Source organism: Jaculus jaculus, chromosome 4 (assembly GCF_020740685.1).
Source record: "Jaculus jaculus isolate mJacJac1 chromosome 4, mJacJac1.mat.Y.cur, whole genome shotgun sequence".
Lineage (NCBI taxonomy): Eukaryota > Metazoa > Chordata > Mammalia > Rodentia > Dipodidae > Jaculus > Jaculus jaculus.
In genome coordinates this window covers 37,389,312-37,407,500 of record NC_059105.1, presented here as the reverse complement: position 1 = coordinate 37,407,500, position 18,189 = coordinate 37,389,312, and the positions used below count along the sequence as shown (strand labels likewise).

The 18,189-nt window shown below is 39.2% G+C and overlaps 1 protein-coding gene and 1 pseudogene across 1 annotated transcript in view; one reads left to right on the top strand and one right to left on the bottom strand.

Moving 5' to 3' along the window:
• Nucleotides 1-18,189, top strand: part of Fam117b (family with sequence similarity 117 member B) — a 75,582-nt gene that overhangs the window by 40,598 nt on the left and 16,795 nt on the right. Inside the window, exons 3-4 of the mRNA XM_004653577.3 lie at nt 3,964-4,056; nt 5,716-5,829. Coding sequence (XP_004653634.2) covers nt 3,964-4,056; nt 5,716-5,829 — 207 coding nt within the window. The remainder of the gene's footprint in view (nt 1-3,963; nt 4,057-5,715; nt 5,830-18,189) is intronic.
• LOC105943772 lies at nt 11,021-11,593 on the bottom strand (annotated as a pseudogene).

Sequence of the window (18,189 nt, the reverse complement as noted above, 5' to 3'; positions counted from 1 at the left end):
AAAAAAAAAAAAAAAGAAAGAAAAAGAAAAAAAAGAATATACCATTTTACAAGCCATTGATGGCTCTTTGCTATGTGGAAACAGTTTAGTAAATCTCTTTGACCGTTGCTATATGACCTGGCTCTGGCTTTATTGGATTAATCTGTAAATGACACCTCTATACTGTCTTTGCCCTTTCCTCAATGTCCCCTAAACTAGGAATTTGGCAGGTATAAATACAAAGCAAATACATAAAAAATACACTGTTAATCTTGATTGTAAAGGTTATGTGCAAAATCTCCTAAGAACAGTATAATAAGAGCTAAATAGTCCAATTTTTCACTATGTGGGCCTTCGTCTTTGGCAAGTGAACTAATAAGAATTTCATAAGTTCCTTACTGGTTCTGCTTTGTTATGTCAACTTAGAATTTTAGTGAAAAATTATAAATGTTTTAAATTCTGATAAATTAACTTCAGAAGATGATGATGAGGTATGCTATATAAAATTTGCTACTTTGATCATTTGAACCTCGTTACAAATATCAGCTCTGTAGGTAGATAGGACTATTTGTCTTTTCAAAATGAAGAAATTAAATTCATATAGGATAAGTGATCTAAGATGACAAGTATGTCATATAACTGAGTGAGACTCAGACATGTGCTTTTTCAACACAAACCTATGTAATTTGAACCCTACAAATGTGCTGCATAGTAACTGGAATGTGTTTCAAGGGTTAATTTTTTTTCATGTTGAAGATCATTAATTTTCATTTAGCTTATTTTTATACTTAGTCTCTCTGTGGTTTTATTTATAGGGTGGTCTTTGTGACAGGTGTCTTAATAATTGACACACTGAGTCTACAGACCCTCTTTTGAGAACACATAAATGCAGTAGGATCACCCATAGAACCTACATATGCTGACGCTAAACTGAAAGTAGAATTTAGTGTGGAATGGAAGGGTGAGTTGCATTCTTCTGATTTGTCAGATCCCTGTCTTTTTTAGCTGTAAGGAGACCCAGGCCTGAGGCAAGGAATACTTAGGATGACAATTTCTTCATTATAGAAAATCTTGGACTAGAGTGATGGTTCAGCCATTAAAGCCTAATGGCATGAGTTCAGTTCCCCAGTACCCGTGTAAAGAAAAATGCACAAAGTGACACATGTGTCAGGAGTTAATTTGCAGTAGCAGGAGGCCCTGGTATTGTTAAGCAAAAAAATTCACAACTTAGGGTTGTATTTATAGCAACTGTCCATTAAGATGGCTAGAAACAATATATATGTAAAAATTTATTTTTGCAGAAGTATACATGGTAACAAAAGAAACTGATTATCAGTAGCTGCCTCAGGGGAAGAAGACCTTTACTGTTTACCCTCTACATGTTCTGAATTTTTTTAAATTAATGGATGTGTGTGTGGTAGTTACCGTTCTATTGTTGGAAAAAGACAATGGACCCAAAGCAGCTGGTGGGGAGGGGAATGGGTTTGTTCTGGCATACAGTTTCAGGGGGAAGTTTTATTTTTTTATAGCTGAGAATTAAGACTGTTCAAAAATGCCATAATTTGGGCTGGAGAGATAACTCAGCATTTAAGGGACTTGCGTGAAAAGCCTAAGGGAGCTGGGTTCGATTTTCTAGTAGCCACATAAAGCCAGATACACAAAGTGGCACATGTAACTGGAGTTTGTTTGCAGTGGCTAGAGGCCCTGATGTGCCCATTCTCTTCCCACTATATATGAATAAATGAATAATAATAATGATAATAAAATAAAATACTATAATTTATTATAAGTACAGTTTCAGTTATTTGGGTATTTTAAAAAATATTTTAAAGGATTATCCATCTTTTTAATTCATTTTATTATTATTATTTTATTTATTTTTGAGAGAGGGAAAAAGAGGCAGATAGAGAGAATGGGAGCCCCAGGGCCTGCAACTGCTGCAGACAAACTCCTGAAGCATGCGCCACCTTGTGCATCTGTTTTACATGGGTTCTGGGGAATCGAACCAGGTACTTTGACTTTGTAGGGAAGCGCCTTAACCACAAAGCCATCCCTCCAGCCCTTTTGTAAAAAAACATTTTTTTATTTCGCTTTTTTTTTTTTTTAGTGAGAATGGATATGCCAGGGCCTCTAGCCTCTGGAAACAAACTCCAGACGCATGCACTACCATGCGCATCTGGCTTATGTGGGTTCTAGGGAATTGAATCTGGGTCCTTAGGCTTGCAGGCAATCACCTTAGCCACTTAGCCATCTCTCCAGTCATATATATATATATATATATATATATAGGTCTTTTTTGAGATGTGGTCTCGCTGTATCCCAGGCTGACCTGGAATTCACTTTGTAGTCTCAGGGAGGCCTCAAACTCCTCCTACCTCTATTTCTTTTTTTTTTTCTTTGAAATTTTTATTTTATTTTGAGAAAGAGAGAGAGAAGCAGATAGAGAGAATGGGGGTGCCAGGGCCTCCAGCCACTGCAAACAAACTCCAGATGCATGTGCCACCAGTGCATCTGGTTTATGTAGGTACTGGGTAATTGAACCTGGCTCCTCAGACTTTTCAGGCAAGTGCCTTAACCACTAAGCCTTTTTTTTTTTTTTTTTTAATGAAGTGTTTGTTTTTCTACCTCTACTTCTTGAGTGCTGTGATTAAAGGCACGCACCACCATGCCCGGCCTCTTTTTTTTTTTTTTTTTCTCGAGGTAGGGTCTCACTCTAGCTCAGGCTGACCTGGAATTCACTATGTAGTCTCAGGGTGGCCTTGAACTTATGGTGATCCTCCTACCTCTGCCTCCCAAGTGCTGGGATTAAAGACGTGCACCACCACGACTGGCTGGCCTCAATTTTTTAATAGTATGTTCAGTTATGACTTTGATACCAGATGTCCCTTCTAATTTACTTATGTTACCAGATTTTTATCAGTCTTAAAACTGGTCCTGGTGAGACATGAGACATGCCTGTTCCCAACACTTGGGAAGTGAAAATAAGAAGTTCAAAGTCATTCTCAGCTTTACTTGAGACCTCTGAACCAAAAAAAAAAAAAAATTTCTAGTCATAGCAAGTTTTTGGTTTTTCGAGATAGGATCTTGTTCTAACCCAGGCTGATCTGGATTTCACTATGTAGTCTCAGGTTGGTCTCAAACTCAAGGCGATTTTCCTATCTCTGCCTCCTGAGTGCTGGGATTAAAGGCGTGCACCACCACGCCTGGCTTCATAGTAAGTCTTTAAACTTTCTCTTATTATTCATGAAGTTGAGCATATTTTCAGGAATTCATTTGTATTTTCTTTCCTGATACACTATTAAATTCTGGGTTTGGTACAACCACTACAAACAATGTTTTGACTTTAAACAAGTGTAGACAGTATAGGAATTAAGACTGTGGCCCTGGAGTTGTTTATTTCTAGGCATTTGCACTTCTCGGTGTTGAGACCTGAGACACCTTATGTAGCTTCTTGTTGCAAAGTTTGTAGAATTTTCTGTTTGTCTTAAACCACATTGTGCATAACAGAAACAATGCCTAGCACAGAAGTGTTGGATACTACTTACTACTAGCATGCATATCAATGTTTTGTTCAATTAGGACTGCACTTACAAATTTGTACAAATAAAAATGCCTTAGAAGCTGGGTGTGGTAGTACACCCACCTTTAATCCCAGCACTTGGGAGGCAGAGGTAGGAGGATCACCATGAGTTCGAGGCCACCCTGAGAGTACTATGTGAAATCCATATCAGCCTGAACTAGAGTGAAACCCTACCTCAAAAAAAAAAACAAAAAAAAATTTAAAAAGACTTAGAATAAAAGAAGTCTGCTAAAATACTAGTTATAATTAACTGGTTGCTAAGAGACTTGGGGGAATTTTGTGGTATTTTAAATATGTTCTCATCTAATTTTTCTATGATGAGACTATATTACTTAATAGAAAAAAGTGGCATATGCTGTTATTAATACTTTCTGTTAAATTTTCTTTCCCCTTTTCCATTATAGACTGAGAGTGCATGGGCTGAAGAATATGCTGAAAAGAAAAAAGGGTCTCACAAGCGGTCAGCGTCCTGGGGCAGTACGGATCAACTTAAAGAGGTCAGGAAGTAAAATTTGACTGGGTTTGGCTAGTTCCTTAAAGTTGTGGGCAGCAAGGATTTGTCATTATTCCCGTGCGCTCGCGGGCACAAGCTCATGAGCATGTGCATGCATGTGTGCGTGTGTTAAACTTGAAAAACAGCAACAGAAAAAAAAGTTACTGTGTTGGTTTTCTAAAGATTTGAATCTAGGTATTGTGGCTATATTCTTAGCACTCAGGAGGCTGAGTCAGAAGGATTGCCAGCCTGGACTACAGATTAAGACTTTATCTCAAATAAAAAAATAAAACCAAAACAATTACATAAAAAGATTTATTTTTATTTATTTATGAGAGGTAGGGAGAGAGTGGGCAGGCCAGAGCCTCTAGCAACTGCAAATGAACTCCAGGTGCACTCGCCACCTTGTGCATCTATCTGGCTTTACGTGGGTGCTGGAGAATTGAACCCAGGTCCTTAGGCTTTGCAGGCAAGTACCTTAACTCCTGAGCCGTCTGTCCAGCCCCAACAGAAAGATTTAAATAGGGGAAATATGCACATTAATTTACCTATAATTCAGTTTGTTTTAAATAGAGTATACTTGCCAATATAATATAATATAATATAATATAATATAATATAATATAAAAATTTATAAAATAATGATAGAAAAAATTGACATTTGGAGCCAGGTGTGGTGGTGCACACCTTTAATCCCAGCACTTGGAAGGCAGAGATAGGAGGGTCACCGTTAAGTTCGAGGCTACCTACATAGTGAATTCCAGGTCAGCCTGAGCTAGAGTAAGACCCTACCTTGAACAAAACCAAAGGAAAAAAAAAAAAAGATTGGCATTTGGGGTGGAGAGATGACTTAGCCAGCCTGAGACTCCATAGTGAATTCTAGGTCAGCCTGGGCAAGAGCAAGACCCTACCTCAAAAAAAATAAAAAGTTGTCATATATATATTTGCAAATGTATTATATGCCTTGGCTTGATTCTTAAATATTGAATTTCATAGCAATTTAAGGTTGAGTGTTTAAGAAAGTAAGTTAAATAAAAATTGACTTACGGGGACATAGAGAAATAGCTCAATGGTTGTTGAGTTCCATTATCAGAATACATGTAAAAATGTGTGGCAGCACACACAGATAATCTCAGTGCTTCGAGATAGGAGCTCTTTGGAGCTCACTGGTTAGCCATTCTAGCCTATTAGTGAGCTCCAGACCAAGGACAGACCCTGTCTGAAAAGAAGTTTATGGCATTCCTAAGGATACTCCCCAAGGTTATCATCTGGCCTCCATATACATAGGTACACACTGTATAAACCTGTACCACATACATAAAAGCATGTGTACAATACCTAGAAAAACAGTACACATGGTAAAGATAAGAAGAATTACTATTATTGACTTTTTAAAATCTTTTTTTAATTGCTAAAAGTCTCCATTTGCTTAGGAATTAGGGAAGCTTGAAAATTGAGAACAATGTTGGACTATAATTTTCTCTTTTAAGTAAAGATACATATGTATGCATATATAATATTTTGTACAATAAATCAGACTTTGTGATGTAGTTTAAGATTTCAAAGGATTTATTAAGGATGAGCTTTTCTGGGTCTTAGTATACAAGAATGTTTTTATTTAAATATGGAAAACACTCTGGTGTGCTTGTTTTTCTCTTTTCAGATTGCAAAATTACGCCAGCAGTTGCAGAGAAGTAAACATAGCAGTCGTCATCATCGAGATAAAGAAAGGCAGTCTCCATTCCATGGCAACCATGCAGCTATTAACCAGTGTCAGGTAGGAGCACAGATCCCAGAAAAGAAGCATAGAAACGCTTCTCTAGTGATTTGTGTTTATGACAAAAGAACATGTATGTAGTAATAATTTAAGTACTAAATCATAGCTTTTCTTTAAAAAAAAAAGTTGGAAAGAAATGAATTTTTAAATAAGTTGACAAAAAAGATATTTTGCCAGGCATGGTGATGCACACCTTTAATCCTAGCACGCGGAGGCAGAGATAGGAGGATCACTGTGAGTTCAAGAGACTACAGACTACAGAATGAGTTCCAGATTAGTCTGGGCTGAGTGAGATCCTATCTGTGTGTGGGGGCGGGGGGGGGGGATAAGGATATTTTCATTTAGTGATGTGAGGTATGACTTCTAGGAGACACAATTACATATTTTGATTTGCCATATGGTTGTTGGAGCCCAGATAATACAGAAATGTAAGTATTGGCTATGCAGCAGACTCTGGATAAGTTTTAGTTTCCTCATCTGAAGACTAGGAATAATAATGGCCGTCTCTTAATGTCTTTTGAGAAGGAAAAACCTTTAACTGCTTTGATTCCTTAAATAGAGCCCCAAGAACTGCTCTAGATGGCTCACCGAGGGACTTTTTCCCTCTAACTGAATTGAAATTGGCTGGAGTCATTTGGCAGGAAGAGTAAGCAAGTTCATTTAAGGTCCTAGGATTGAATCTTCCAAGTACCAGAAGTAAAGCTTTGGGAATGAGGAAGCCTATATTTAATTTTCTGTCTGAACAGTAAGGCAATAAGCCCTAAAGGTAGAAGGACTTGGTTCTGTAACGATCAGATCATATTTTAGAACTGGTGTTGGCAGATAGTGGTCTGGAAGCCAAGTTGCCCACCACCTGGTTTTGTAAGTAAGGTTTTAACAAAATACAGCCATGCTCATTTTTAGGTAGTCTGTGTTTCCTTTCATGGTATAATTGAATCATTGAGTGTGACAGACACTGGTCCACAAAATCTACAATATTTATTGGTTGATCCTTTACGGAAGAAGTTTTTCTTTTGTGTTTATAGAATGATAGATTCTGATAATTGGCAAATATGTATGAATTGTTGCAATAAAAGTATGACTAAAAGTATTTTTAAACTAATTATGATTTTACAAATTTAGTTTAGTTGTTAGAGAGATGGCACTGTGGTTAAAGGTGCTTGTTTACAGATTTAGTTTAGCTATAATTTCTAGTAATTGTAACTTTTTTTCATATATAAGATGGTTTGTTTAAAAAATAAAATTGAGGGCTGGAGAGATTGCTTAGTGGTTAAGGTGCTTGCCTGCAAAGCCAAAGGAGCCTGGTTCAATTCTCCAGGACCCTCGTAAGCCAGATACACAAAGGGTGCATGCATCTGAAGTTTGTTTGCAGTGGCTGGAGGCCCTGGCACGCCCATTCTCTCTCACACACTCTACCTCTTTCTCAAATAAATAAGTAAAGTATATTAAAATTAAAATAAAATAAAATAAAATTGAGCTGGGTGTGATGGCGCACACCTTTAATACCAACACTCGGGAGCAGAGGTAGGAGGATCACTGATTTTGAGACTAGCCTAGGACTATAAAGTGAATTCCAAGCAGCACAGGCTAGAATGAGACCCTACCTTAGGAAAACACACACACACACACACAAACAGATTGAAAGTTTAGCACATTATAAAACCTACACAAGAGCTGGAGAGATGGTTCAGTAAATAAAGCATTTTCCCCTAGAACCTAATTACTGGAGTTTGATCCCCAGACCTCATGTTAAAAGTCAGATGCTGGGCCGGGTGTGGTGGCACACTCCTTTAATCCCAGCACTCGGGAGGCAGAGGTAGGAGGATCACCATAAGTTCGAGGCCACCCTGACACTACATAGTAAATTCCAGGTCAGCCAGTACTAGAGTGAGACCCTACCTCGAAAAACAAAAAAACAAAAAAAAAGTCAGATGCTGGGGCTAGAGAGATGTTTGAGGCTCGCTTCCTCAGTATCCACATAAGCTAGATGCACAAGGGGGCACATGGATCTGGAGTTCATTTGCAGTGGCTGGAGGCCCTGATACGCCCATTCATCCTTTCTCTCTCTCTGCCTCTTTCCCTCTCTGTCACTCTCGAAAAAATAAAAATAAACAAAAAAGGACTGGAGAGATGGCTTAGCGCTTAAGCGCTTGCCTGAGAAGCCTAAGGACCCCAGTTCAAGGCTCGATTCCCCAGGACCCATGTTAGCCAGATGCACAAGGGGCCACACGCATCTGGAGTTCATTTGCAGTGGCTGGAGGCCCTGCGCGTCCATTCTCTGTCTCTCTCTGCTTCTTTCTCTGTCTGTTGCTCTCAAATAAATAAAAATAAACAAAAATTTTAAAAATAATAAATAAACAATTTTTTAAAAAATAAAGTCCGATGCTGTGTCAGGCTTCTGCAGTTCCAGCATGCTGACTGCATGATAGGAGATTAGGAGGTGAAGACAAATTTCCCAGAAGCTGAGGGGGGAGGAGGGAGATATGAAGGCCAGAGAGGAGAAGGAGAGAAAGAAAAAGAAAATGATCCTGCCTCAAATATGATAGAAGGTGAGAACCAACACCTGAAAGTTGTCCTTTGACCTCCACATGCACAGTGTGGCACACCTGTGCTTGAACACACACACTGGATTTATTTTTAGAGAAATTGAAATTAAACTAGTAACAAAAAAAAAAAGCCTAGAAAATTTGCATGGACTAGTAACTGTCAAAATTGGACTATTAATTAACCAAGAGGCTGAAGACCTATGTGATTTTTTTTCAAATGAAATTGCCTTCCTTCCCATTTCTGATTCATTCATACATAACTTATATGCATTTCTCAAAATGAAAGACAACTCTTTATTCCCAATCTGTATTTTTACTACAAGTAGAGTTAGGGCTAAGGTTGAATTTTATTAAATTAAGTGGTGTGTTATATTAGAGTTGGTGATTTTTATTTATTTATTTGAGAGACAGAGAATGGACACACCAGGGTCTCCAGCTACTGCAAACGAACTCCAGACACATGTGCCACCTTGTGCACTGGGGAATCAAATCAGGGTCCTTAGGCTTCTCAGGCAAACGCCTTAACCACTAGGCAATTTCCCCAGCCCTGAAATAATTTTTAATAAAGTTCCATTAATATCAATAATGTTAGCTAGATGTGGTGGTACAGGACTATCATCTTGGCTCTTTAGAAGGCTTAGGCAGGGGAATCATGACATTGAGGACAACCTGAGTTGCATATAACAAGACTGTCTCAGAAGTAAAAGTAAACAAAAAATCAGCATTTTTAAAGTCATAAAATTGGGCTGAGGAAGATGACTCAGTAGTTGAAGGCACATTCTTGCAAAACCTGACTGTCTAGGTTTGATCCCCCAGTACCCACTAAAGGCAGAGTTACAAGGTAACGAATGCAGAGTTTGGTTACAGTGGCAAGAGGCCCTGATGTGCCCATGGTTGCATCCTCATGTTCTCCCTTTCTCATATATCTCTCTTGCAAATAAGTAAATAAATAAATACAATTTTTTTGTTTGTTTGTTTTTGAGGTAGGGTCTTACTCTAGTCCAAGCTGAACTGGAATTCACTATGTAGTTTTAGGGTGGCCTCAAACTTATGGTGATCCTCCTACCTCTGCCTCCCAAGTGCTTGGATTAAAGGTGTGTGCCTCCACACCCAGCTAAATACAATTTTTAAAAATATTTTATTATTTTTATTATCTGACAGAAAGAGGGAGAAGGGGGAGGGAGAGAGAGATAAAGAGCATACGCAGGGCTCCAGACACTGCAGATGAACTCCAGATGTTTGTGCCCCCTTGTGAATCTGGCTTACATGGGTCCTAAGGAATCAAACCTGGGCCCTCTGGCTTTGCAGACAAATGCCTTAATTTCTAAGCCATCCCTCCAGCCCTAAATACAAATATTAAAGTAGTAAAACTATGGAAAATATTGTCCTTTGAAAGTTGAATTTTCTTAATAAAGATTGTATAAATTCATGTTTGTTAATTCAAAAACCCCCTTTTACAAAGAAGGACTAGAATATGGGCAGTATAGAAAATAAACTTACCTAGCTTGAGTTATATACACTTGACAAATCAAACATCTTGACTGCATGACTTTTTTTTTTTTTTTTTTTTTTTTGAGGTAGGGTCTCACTCTGGTCCAGGCTGACCTAGAATTAACACTGTAGTCTCAGGGTGGCCTTGAGCTCACAGTGCCTCCCGAGTGCTGGGATTAAAGGTTAAAGGCCTGTGCCACCACGCCCGGCTCGACTTTTTTTTTTTTTTTTTTTTTAACAGGATCAGTAAGCTACATTTACTGAATACTTAATGGGCACATCATATATAAAAGAGGTTGAATGGGACAGATAGGAATTTAAAGAATTAAATGTACACACTAAGCTTAGCATTAATTCTGACTAGTAGAGAAGTACAAAATTTGCACATTATACTTTATAATGAAATGTTGGTGCCTGTCTAAAAGAAAATAACCTATATAGATACTTGAATAAAAATGTAAAAACTTGGGCTGGAGAGATGGCTTAGCGGTTAAGCGCTTGCCTGTGAAGACTAAGGACCCTGGTTCGAGGCTCGGTTCCCCAGGTCCCACGTTAGCCAGCTGCACAAGGGGGCGCACGCATCTGGAATTTGTCTGCAGCGGCTAGAAGCCCTGGCGCGCCTATTCTCTCTCTCTCTCTGCCTCTTTCTCTGTCTGTCACTCTCAAATAAATAAATAAAAATAAAAATAAAAAAAAAAATGTAAAAACTTATCTGGGTGCAGTGGTACACACTTTCAATTCCTGCACTTGGGAGGCAGAGGTAGGAGGATTGCTGTGAGTTTGAGGCCACCCTGAGACAACATAGTAAATTCCAGGTCAGCCTGGGCTAGAATGAAACCCTATCTCAAAAAAACAAAGTTATATATATATATATATATATATATATATATATATATATATATATATATATATATATACTGTGCTTAATTAACATCATGGAATTTCCCTAAAATGGGTTGATAAAATATATTTCTTCTCAAAGATTGCTTAAGTATTATAAATACTTGAACTTCATTGGTGAGAAATCTACGCTCAACAACTGTTTATGCAGTTCCTCTAAGAAACATCACCACACTTGCATTCAGTCCGTTTCCCCCAATAAAATCCACCTTATTTTCAGTCTTAGTTTACCCCCAAGTTCTCCTTAACACTGTTCATATGTCTTTTGTCTGATAATCTTTGAGTTTTCTGATTTCAGTTTTTAGACAATTTATAATCTGACAACTTGCTTTTAATCTGCAGTTTGAAAGCTTGTTTTGTTTTTTTTTTCTTGATATCTTCTAATTTTTCTGTGGTTTTTCACTTCATATTCTGCAAATTCTGTTTCATGCTTATAGGCTCCTAACAACTGAAGAGATGTTGTTAATAATTGTTGCATCACTGCTGCTGGATCTTGAAATATCATTTCATCATAGAACTCTGAACCAGTCTTTTTCCACAGCATGGTGTTGGAGTTGAACAAATGATGGAGGTGACAAGTCTCTTGTTAGGGTCAATGAAAATATTTTGATGATTGTTTCAAATTCATACAGTCCTGTTTCAGTAGTATCATATGGAGGCTTAGTAACAACTCTTGAAGGATTTCCATAGCTTTCATGTAGTTTAAAGTGGATTTTCTTCACATATGCTGACATATCCTCATTTCTGAGTGGTTTTACATAAACTGTCCACTGATGGGTGTGCCCATCTTTTTCCTTTCCAAAATATTGCGCAATGTTACCATTATGTTGTTATTGGTATGGTTGTGTTCAAGTAGGTTCTCTCTTTAGTGGAACAAAAGCACTGCAATGATGGGCATGTATTATTGAGGCCATTCATCCAGCCGCTCGGTTTATGAAGTTCCCTATGGTTGATGTTGTAATACTCATTAGGAAAAGTGGCAGTAGTAAGCAACATATTCTCATGTTCCTACCAAATCTCATATTAGAGAGAGAAAAATAAATAGTAATTATACTACCCTATGATGGGTGTGTTGATAGGGAGAGTTCTGATGCTATACCAAGGGCATGTATCCTCGAGCTGACGACAATGAGCCATCTGGAAAGGCTTCTCAGAGAAAAGTAGTGTCCAGTTGATGAGAAATAGGATAGGAGCTATCTAGTCTTCAGGTGGACAAAGTCATGTCCCCCAGTAGTAGTAGTAAAAGATTACCTTGGAGAAGTGTAAGCAGCAGGAAAACCTTAAGATCTCCCTGTCTTGATTTTAACGTACTGGAATTTGTCCTAGGAGCACCAAGCAACAGCTTGTTTGTCTGTTATGTATTTGTATGTGTATGTGTTGGGGGGGGGGCAGTGCCTCTTGCCACTGCAGATGAGTACCCTAAATCCAAAAAAAAAAAGACTTTTGGGGGATTGGGAAGTGGCTGGGTACATAAAATACTTGCCCTACAAGTGCAGATTCCTCAGTTCAGATCCCCGGCATCCATGTAAAGCTGTAATGCTAGCACATCTAGGAATCTACTTCCCAAGAAATTCAAGGAATATTGGCTGGGAAAAATAAACTTTAAGTTTCTAAGAATCTTTCATGTCATTGATTTCCAAAAATGACAAAGCCCTCAGATATTTCAAACAGCTTAACTCTTACAGTATGTGTCACAGTCAGCATCATGTTGCTGGGATAGACCTCCAGACCAGACACAGCTGTGGGAGGAAGGGAATTTCTTTCAGGGAAAGTTCCATAATGGCAGAAGAAGCTGTCTCCCTCTCACAGGCCCATGCAGAGAGAAATAAGCACCCCAGCACCACAAGCAAGCACACTCCAGGAGCCCTAGAGAGCTCAAGCGCTCTTCATATCTGAAGCTGGAACTCCAAATCAACCCCACACCTTAGGGTTGGACCCTAGGATCCCCACTGTGACACCTCCTCCAGCCAGGGCTGGAGACCTAAGAAGCTGTAATAAAACTGAATCTATTGGGGACATCCATTCAAACTACCACAATATTTCAAGAAATAATCTCATTACAAAATATAACAACACTGCCAGCCATGGTGGTGCACGCCTTTAATCCCAGCACTTGGGAGGCAGAGGTAGGAGGATCGCCATGAGTTCAAGGCCACCCTGAGACTACATAGCGAATTCCAGGTCAGCCTGAGCTTAGAGTGAAACCCTACCTCAAAAAAAAGTAAAAAAAAAATACAACATATTTCATGATTGCTTCAGGACTAGAGTTGGATGCTAGTAACAGAAACACAGGAGAGGCCAGCATCTTCACAGCCAGAAACACTCATTTGGAGGTGAGAATCAAAACGTCATGCAGGTTTTCAGGAAGGATTTGAGGGCAAAGGGACAGGGAGATAGAGAAGGAAGAAAAAACATTTTCATCTGAGGAATGAAAGGTGCATTGTACTTCAAGAGGAAACTTGATGTTCTTTACTGGAATTTTGTGTATGCCAATCTGAGACATGATTTATATTTAATTTTGTAGCATTTGGCCATTTAGAAATGAAGAGACTGCTGTGCCCTTTATAACACAGGTTAGATGAGGCTTAGAGTTGAAAAGGTAAAACCAGATGAAAGAGAAGACAGTTTATCACTGAAAACAGTCCTCCTACCTCTTCCTCTCACGTGCTGAGATTAAAGCCATGTGCCACCATGCATAGCTAATTTTTATTTATTTTAGGTTTTCTAGGTAGGGTTTTACTCTGGTACAGGCTGACCTGGAATTCACTGTGTAGTCTCAGGATGGCCTAGAACTCATGATCCTCCTACCTCTGCCTCCCAAGTGCTGAGATTAAAGGGGCATGCCACCATGCCCAGCCTAATGTTTATTTTCTTGAGAGAGAAAAAGGGGGAAAGAATTGGTGCACCCAGGCCTCCTTCCTCTGGAAATGAACTCCAGGCACATGAACCACTTTATGCTTCTGTCTTCATGTGGGCTCTGGGGAATCGAACCTTGGCCATCAGGCTTTGCAAACATGCCTTCAACCGTTGAGCCATATCTCCAGCCCTGTTTTATTTTTTTAAAATATATTTTTTTATTTATTTATTTGAGACAGAGAAAGAGGCAGAGAGAGAGAGAATGGGCATACCAGGGCCTCCAGCCACTGCAAACATACTCCAGATGCATGCACCCCCTTGTGCATCTGGCTTACATGGGTCCTGGGGAATTGAACTGGAATCCTTTGGCTTTGCAGGTAAACGCCTTAACCACTAAGCATTCTCTCCAGCCCCCTGTTTTATTTTTTTATATATATTTTTATTATTTTTGGGGGGGCAGATAAGAGAGTGAGTGTGAGCACACCAGGGCCACTAGCCTCTGCAGATGAACTCCAACACATGCACTCCTCTATACATACGGCTTTACGTGGACGCTGGGGAATCAAACCTGGGACATCAGTTATTGCAAGCAATTGCCCCTAACCACTGAGCCTGCTTTCCAGCCCCAGAAGCTAACTTTTTTCTCTAGCAGTTTCAGAGGTTCAAGTCTTACGTTAAGGTCTTTGATCCATTTGGAATCAGATAGCAATTGGTTTCACTCATAACAGACATGGCACCATTGTACTACTTGGCACACTTTGCCTTGCTGGCTAGCCATGTAGCTTTCAGAGTCCACTACTGGTTGAGCCCACTGATGATTTTTCTTCCCCAGCAGGCTGCATAGCACTTTCCAGTACTGTGACAGTCAGGAAGGAAGCTTCTGGCTGAGCTCCAACTTCATTTCTTGGTGTCCTGCAGCCAAAGAATGTGGTGGCTTCAGCAAATCTTACCATGTAGTTCTGGTGGGCAACCAAGAACTTGTCAATAGTCTGTAGTGTTTGGGGGTCATCAAGGATCACCCTGACCAACAACTTGCTGGAAGGTATCCCACTGAAATTTTCTCATAACAATCTATGTACCATATCTTTATTATTCATTCATTTACTCGATGGGCATATAGACTAATTTCATTTCATAGTTATTATGAATACAGCAACAATGAACATAGGTGAGCAAGTATCTATAGTAATGTGCAGAGGCCTTAGGGTATATATCCCAGAATGGTATAGCTATTTGTCATATGGCAAATCTATTTTTAGCTGTCTCGGGAACCTCCATAATGGCTTCTCCACCAACAGTGGAGGATTCCTGTTTCTCCATACCCTTGCCAGCATTTATTGTCATTTGATTTCTTAGTGACAGCCATTCTGACAGGAATGAGGTAGAATCTTAAAAGTAGTTTTAATTTGCATTTCCTTGATAGCTAAGGATATTGAACATTTAAAAAAATTGCCATTTGTATTTCTTCTTTTGTGGATTTTCTGTTCTAACCCATTTTTTTTTCTCTGAGTTCTTTTTTTAAGTATTTATTTGAGAGATAGAGAAGGGGGGGGGAGGTTATAGGTGGCCAAGGCCTTCAGCCACTGCAAACAATCTCCAGACACATGCGCCACCTTGTGCATCTGGCTTACATGGGTCCTAGGAAATCAAACCTGGGTCCTAGGAAATCAAACCTGGGTCCTTTGGCTTTGCAGGTGAGTGCCTTAACCACTAAGCCATTTCTCCAGCCCCTAGCCAATTTTTTTTTTTTTGATTGTTTGATTTCCTATTACTTCATTGCTTGAGACCTTTGTATATCCTAGATAGTTAACCTCTGTCAAATTTGTAGTTGGCAGAGATTTCCTCCCATTCTGCAGGCTGCCTTTTTGTTTGATTAGCAGTGTCCTTTACTATAAAAAGCATTTTAATTTCATGAAGTCCCATTGGTTGATTCCTTTACTATAAAAAGCATTTTAATTTTATGAAGTCCCATTGGTTAATTAACTGGTGGTCTTACTTCCTAAGTGACTGGGATTCTATTGAGAAATTTCTTGCCTATGCCTACATGTTGAAATGTTTCTCCTACTTTTTCCTTAAGCAGTGTCAGAGTTTCAGGTTTGATATTAAAGCCTTTGATCTGTTTGGAATCGATTCTTATGCCTGAAGAGAGATAAGGATCTATTTTCATTCTTCTGCAAATAGATATCCAGTTTTTCCAGTACAATTTATTAAAGAGACTCTCTCTCCAGTGAATATTTTTGGTATTTCTGTGAAAAATCAGATGGTTGTAGCTTTCTGGATCCTCTGTTCTGTTCCATTGTTCCATTGATGTACATGCCTATGTTTGTGCCAGTACCATGCTGTAATGTACCTTAAAATCAAGTGTATTGATACCTCTATCCTTTTTTGGTGGGGGAGGGGGTTGGGTCTCACTCTAGTCCAGGCTTACCTGGAAGTTCACTATGGAGTCTCAGGGTGGCCTTGAACTTAGGGTGATCCTCCTGCCTCCCGAGTGCTGGGATTAAAGGGGTGCGCCACCACACCTGCCTTTCCATTCTTATTTTTGTTGTTCAGTATTGCTTTAGCTATCAGGCTTTTTGTGTGTGTGTGCTTCCAAATGAATTTTAGGGTTTTATTTCCGTTAATTTCTTTTAGACTAACTGTTTTTAAGATAAATCCTGTGGCTAGGGAGATAGATAAGTTGTTGAAGTGCTTGTCTTGAAAGCACAAAGACTTGAGCTTGATCCCTAGTATCCAGTGTAGAAATGTAGGTGTGCTGCCATGCACCTGAGTCCCAGTACTGGGTAGGCAGGGACAGGTGATCCCTGGGGCTCACTGGCCAGCTAGCCAGCGTGTTGGAGCTCCAAGCAAATGAAAACAAACCTCTCAAAACAACAGGTGGACTGCATTCCTGAGGAATGACTCCTAAGGTTGTCCTCTGGCCTCCACATAGATACACACACTCATACCACACATACCTGCAGCAATAAAAAGTGTATGTCCAAATGATGTTCTGAATTTCATTGGGCTCTGTCATAATGTCTTGATTTGCAACTCTAATTTTATTAAGTTGAGCCTTTTCTCTTTTGCCTAAGGATTTACCTTGCTTGTTTTTTCAAAGAACCAGCCCTGTTTAATGTTTTGTGGTTTAAAATTTTCATTTCATTAATTTTTGCCTTGATTAAGGTGCATCATAAAATTACTTCCGAGAATTTTCTGATTTTATTCATTCTTGTTCTTTCTCTTTAAATTTTTTTTATAAATTTTTATGAGTGATAGAGAGAGAAAATTGGCCTTCCAAGGCCTGTAGCCACTGCAATCAAACTCCAGACACATGTGCCACCTTGTGTGCATGCATCACTTTGTGTATCTAGCTTACATGGGTTCTGGGGAATTGAACCTGAGTCCTTGGGCTTTGCAGGCAAGTGCCTTAACTGCTAAGCCCTCTTTCTCTCTTTTGGGAGATGTAGCCCAGTCTGGCTTTGAACTCTGTATCTGTTGCCAGGGATGACCTTGAACTGCAGATCCCCCTGCCTCCACCTCCTGAGTACTAGGATTATAGGTATCTGATGCCACACATGGTTTTATGGGGTCCTGCAGATCAAACCCAGGGCTTCATGCATAATCAGCAAGCAGTCTTCCAAATGAGCAGCAGCTCCAGACACCTCTGTTTGTTTGGGTTTTTTAAAATTTATTTATTTTGAGAGAGAGAGAGAATGGGCATACCAGGGCTTTCAGCCACTGAGAATGAACTCCAGACATATGCGCCCTCTTGTGCACATGTGCAACATTGCATACTTGCATCACTGTGTGTCTGGCTATGTGGGACCTGGAGATTCAAACATGCATTCTTAGCCTTCTCAGACAAGTGCCTGAACCATTAAGCCATTTCTCCAGCCCAACCTCTGATTTCTTAATGTAGTCTCTTAAAGCTGTCAGTTTTCTTCTGAAGACCACCTGAAGTATATCCTATAGGTTTGGATATGTTGTGCTTTCAGTTGCATTCAATTCTTATGTTTTTGTTTTCTAAGAGATTTTTTAGTTCCTTCCTGATGTTATTTAATAACCCATTCATAATTCACTAATGTGTGTTTAATATCAGTTTGTAGGTGTTCTGTAGGTTCTCCTGCTATTGATTAGTAGTTTCATTCTATTGTGATTTGATAGAATAATTTTTTTTCAAATTTCTTGTATTTTTTAGACTTGCTTTGTGTTCTATTATATGACCTATTTGAGAGAAATTCTCAGACTGCAAAGAATGTGTATTTTGCATTGCTTGGAATGTTGGGTAGATGTCTATTAAGTCCGTCATGTCTGTTAAGTCCTTCTGCCTGTAATCATTTAAGTCAGATGTTTCCTTTTATTTTTTGTCAGCATGGACCTGCCCCTTGCTGAGAGTGGGGGTATTGTATAAGGTTTAGTCTGTGGCTTTAAATCTAGTAGTATTTGTTTTATGAAATTGTGTGCAACTGTGTTCAGTGCTAAAAACTTATTTATTTATTTATTTATTTATTTGAGAGCGACAGACACAGAGAGAAAGACAGATAGAGGGAGAGAGAGAGAATGGGCGCACCAGGGCTTCCAGCCT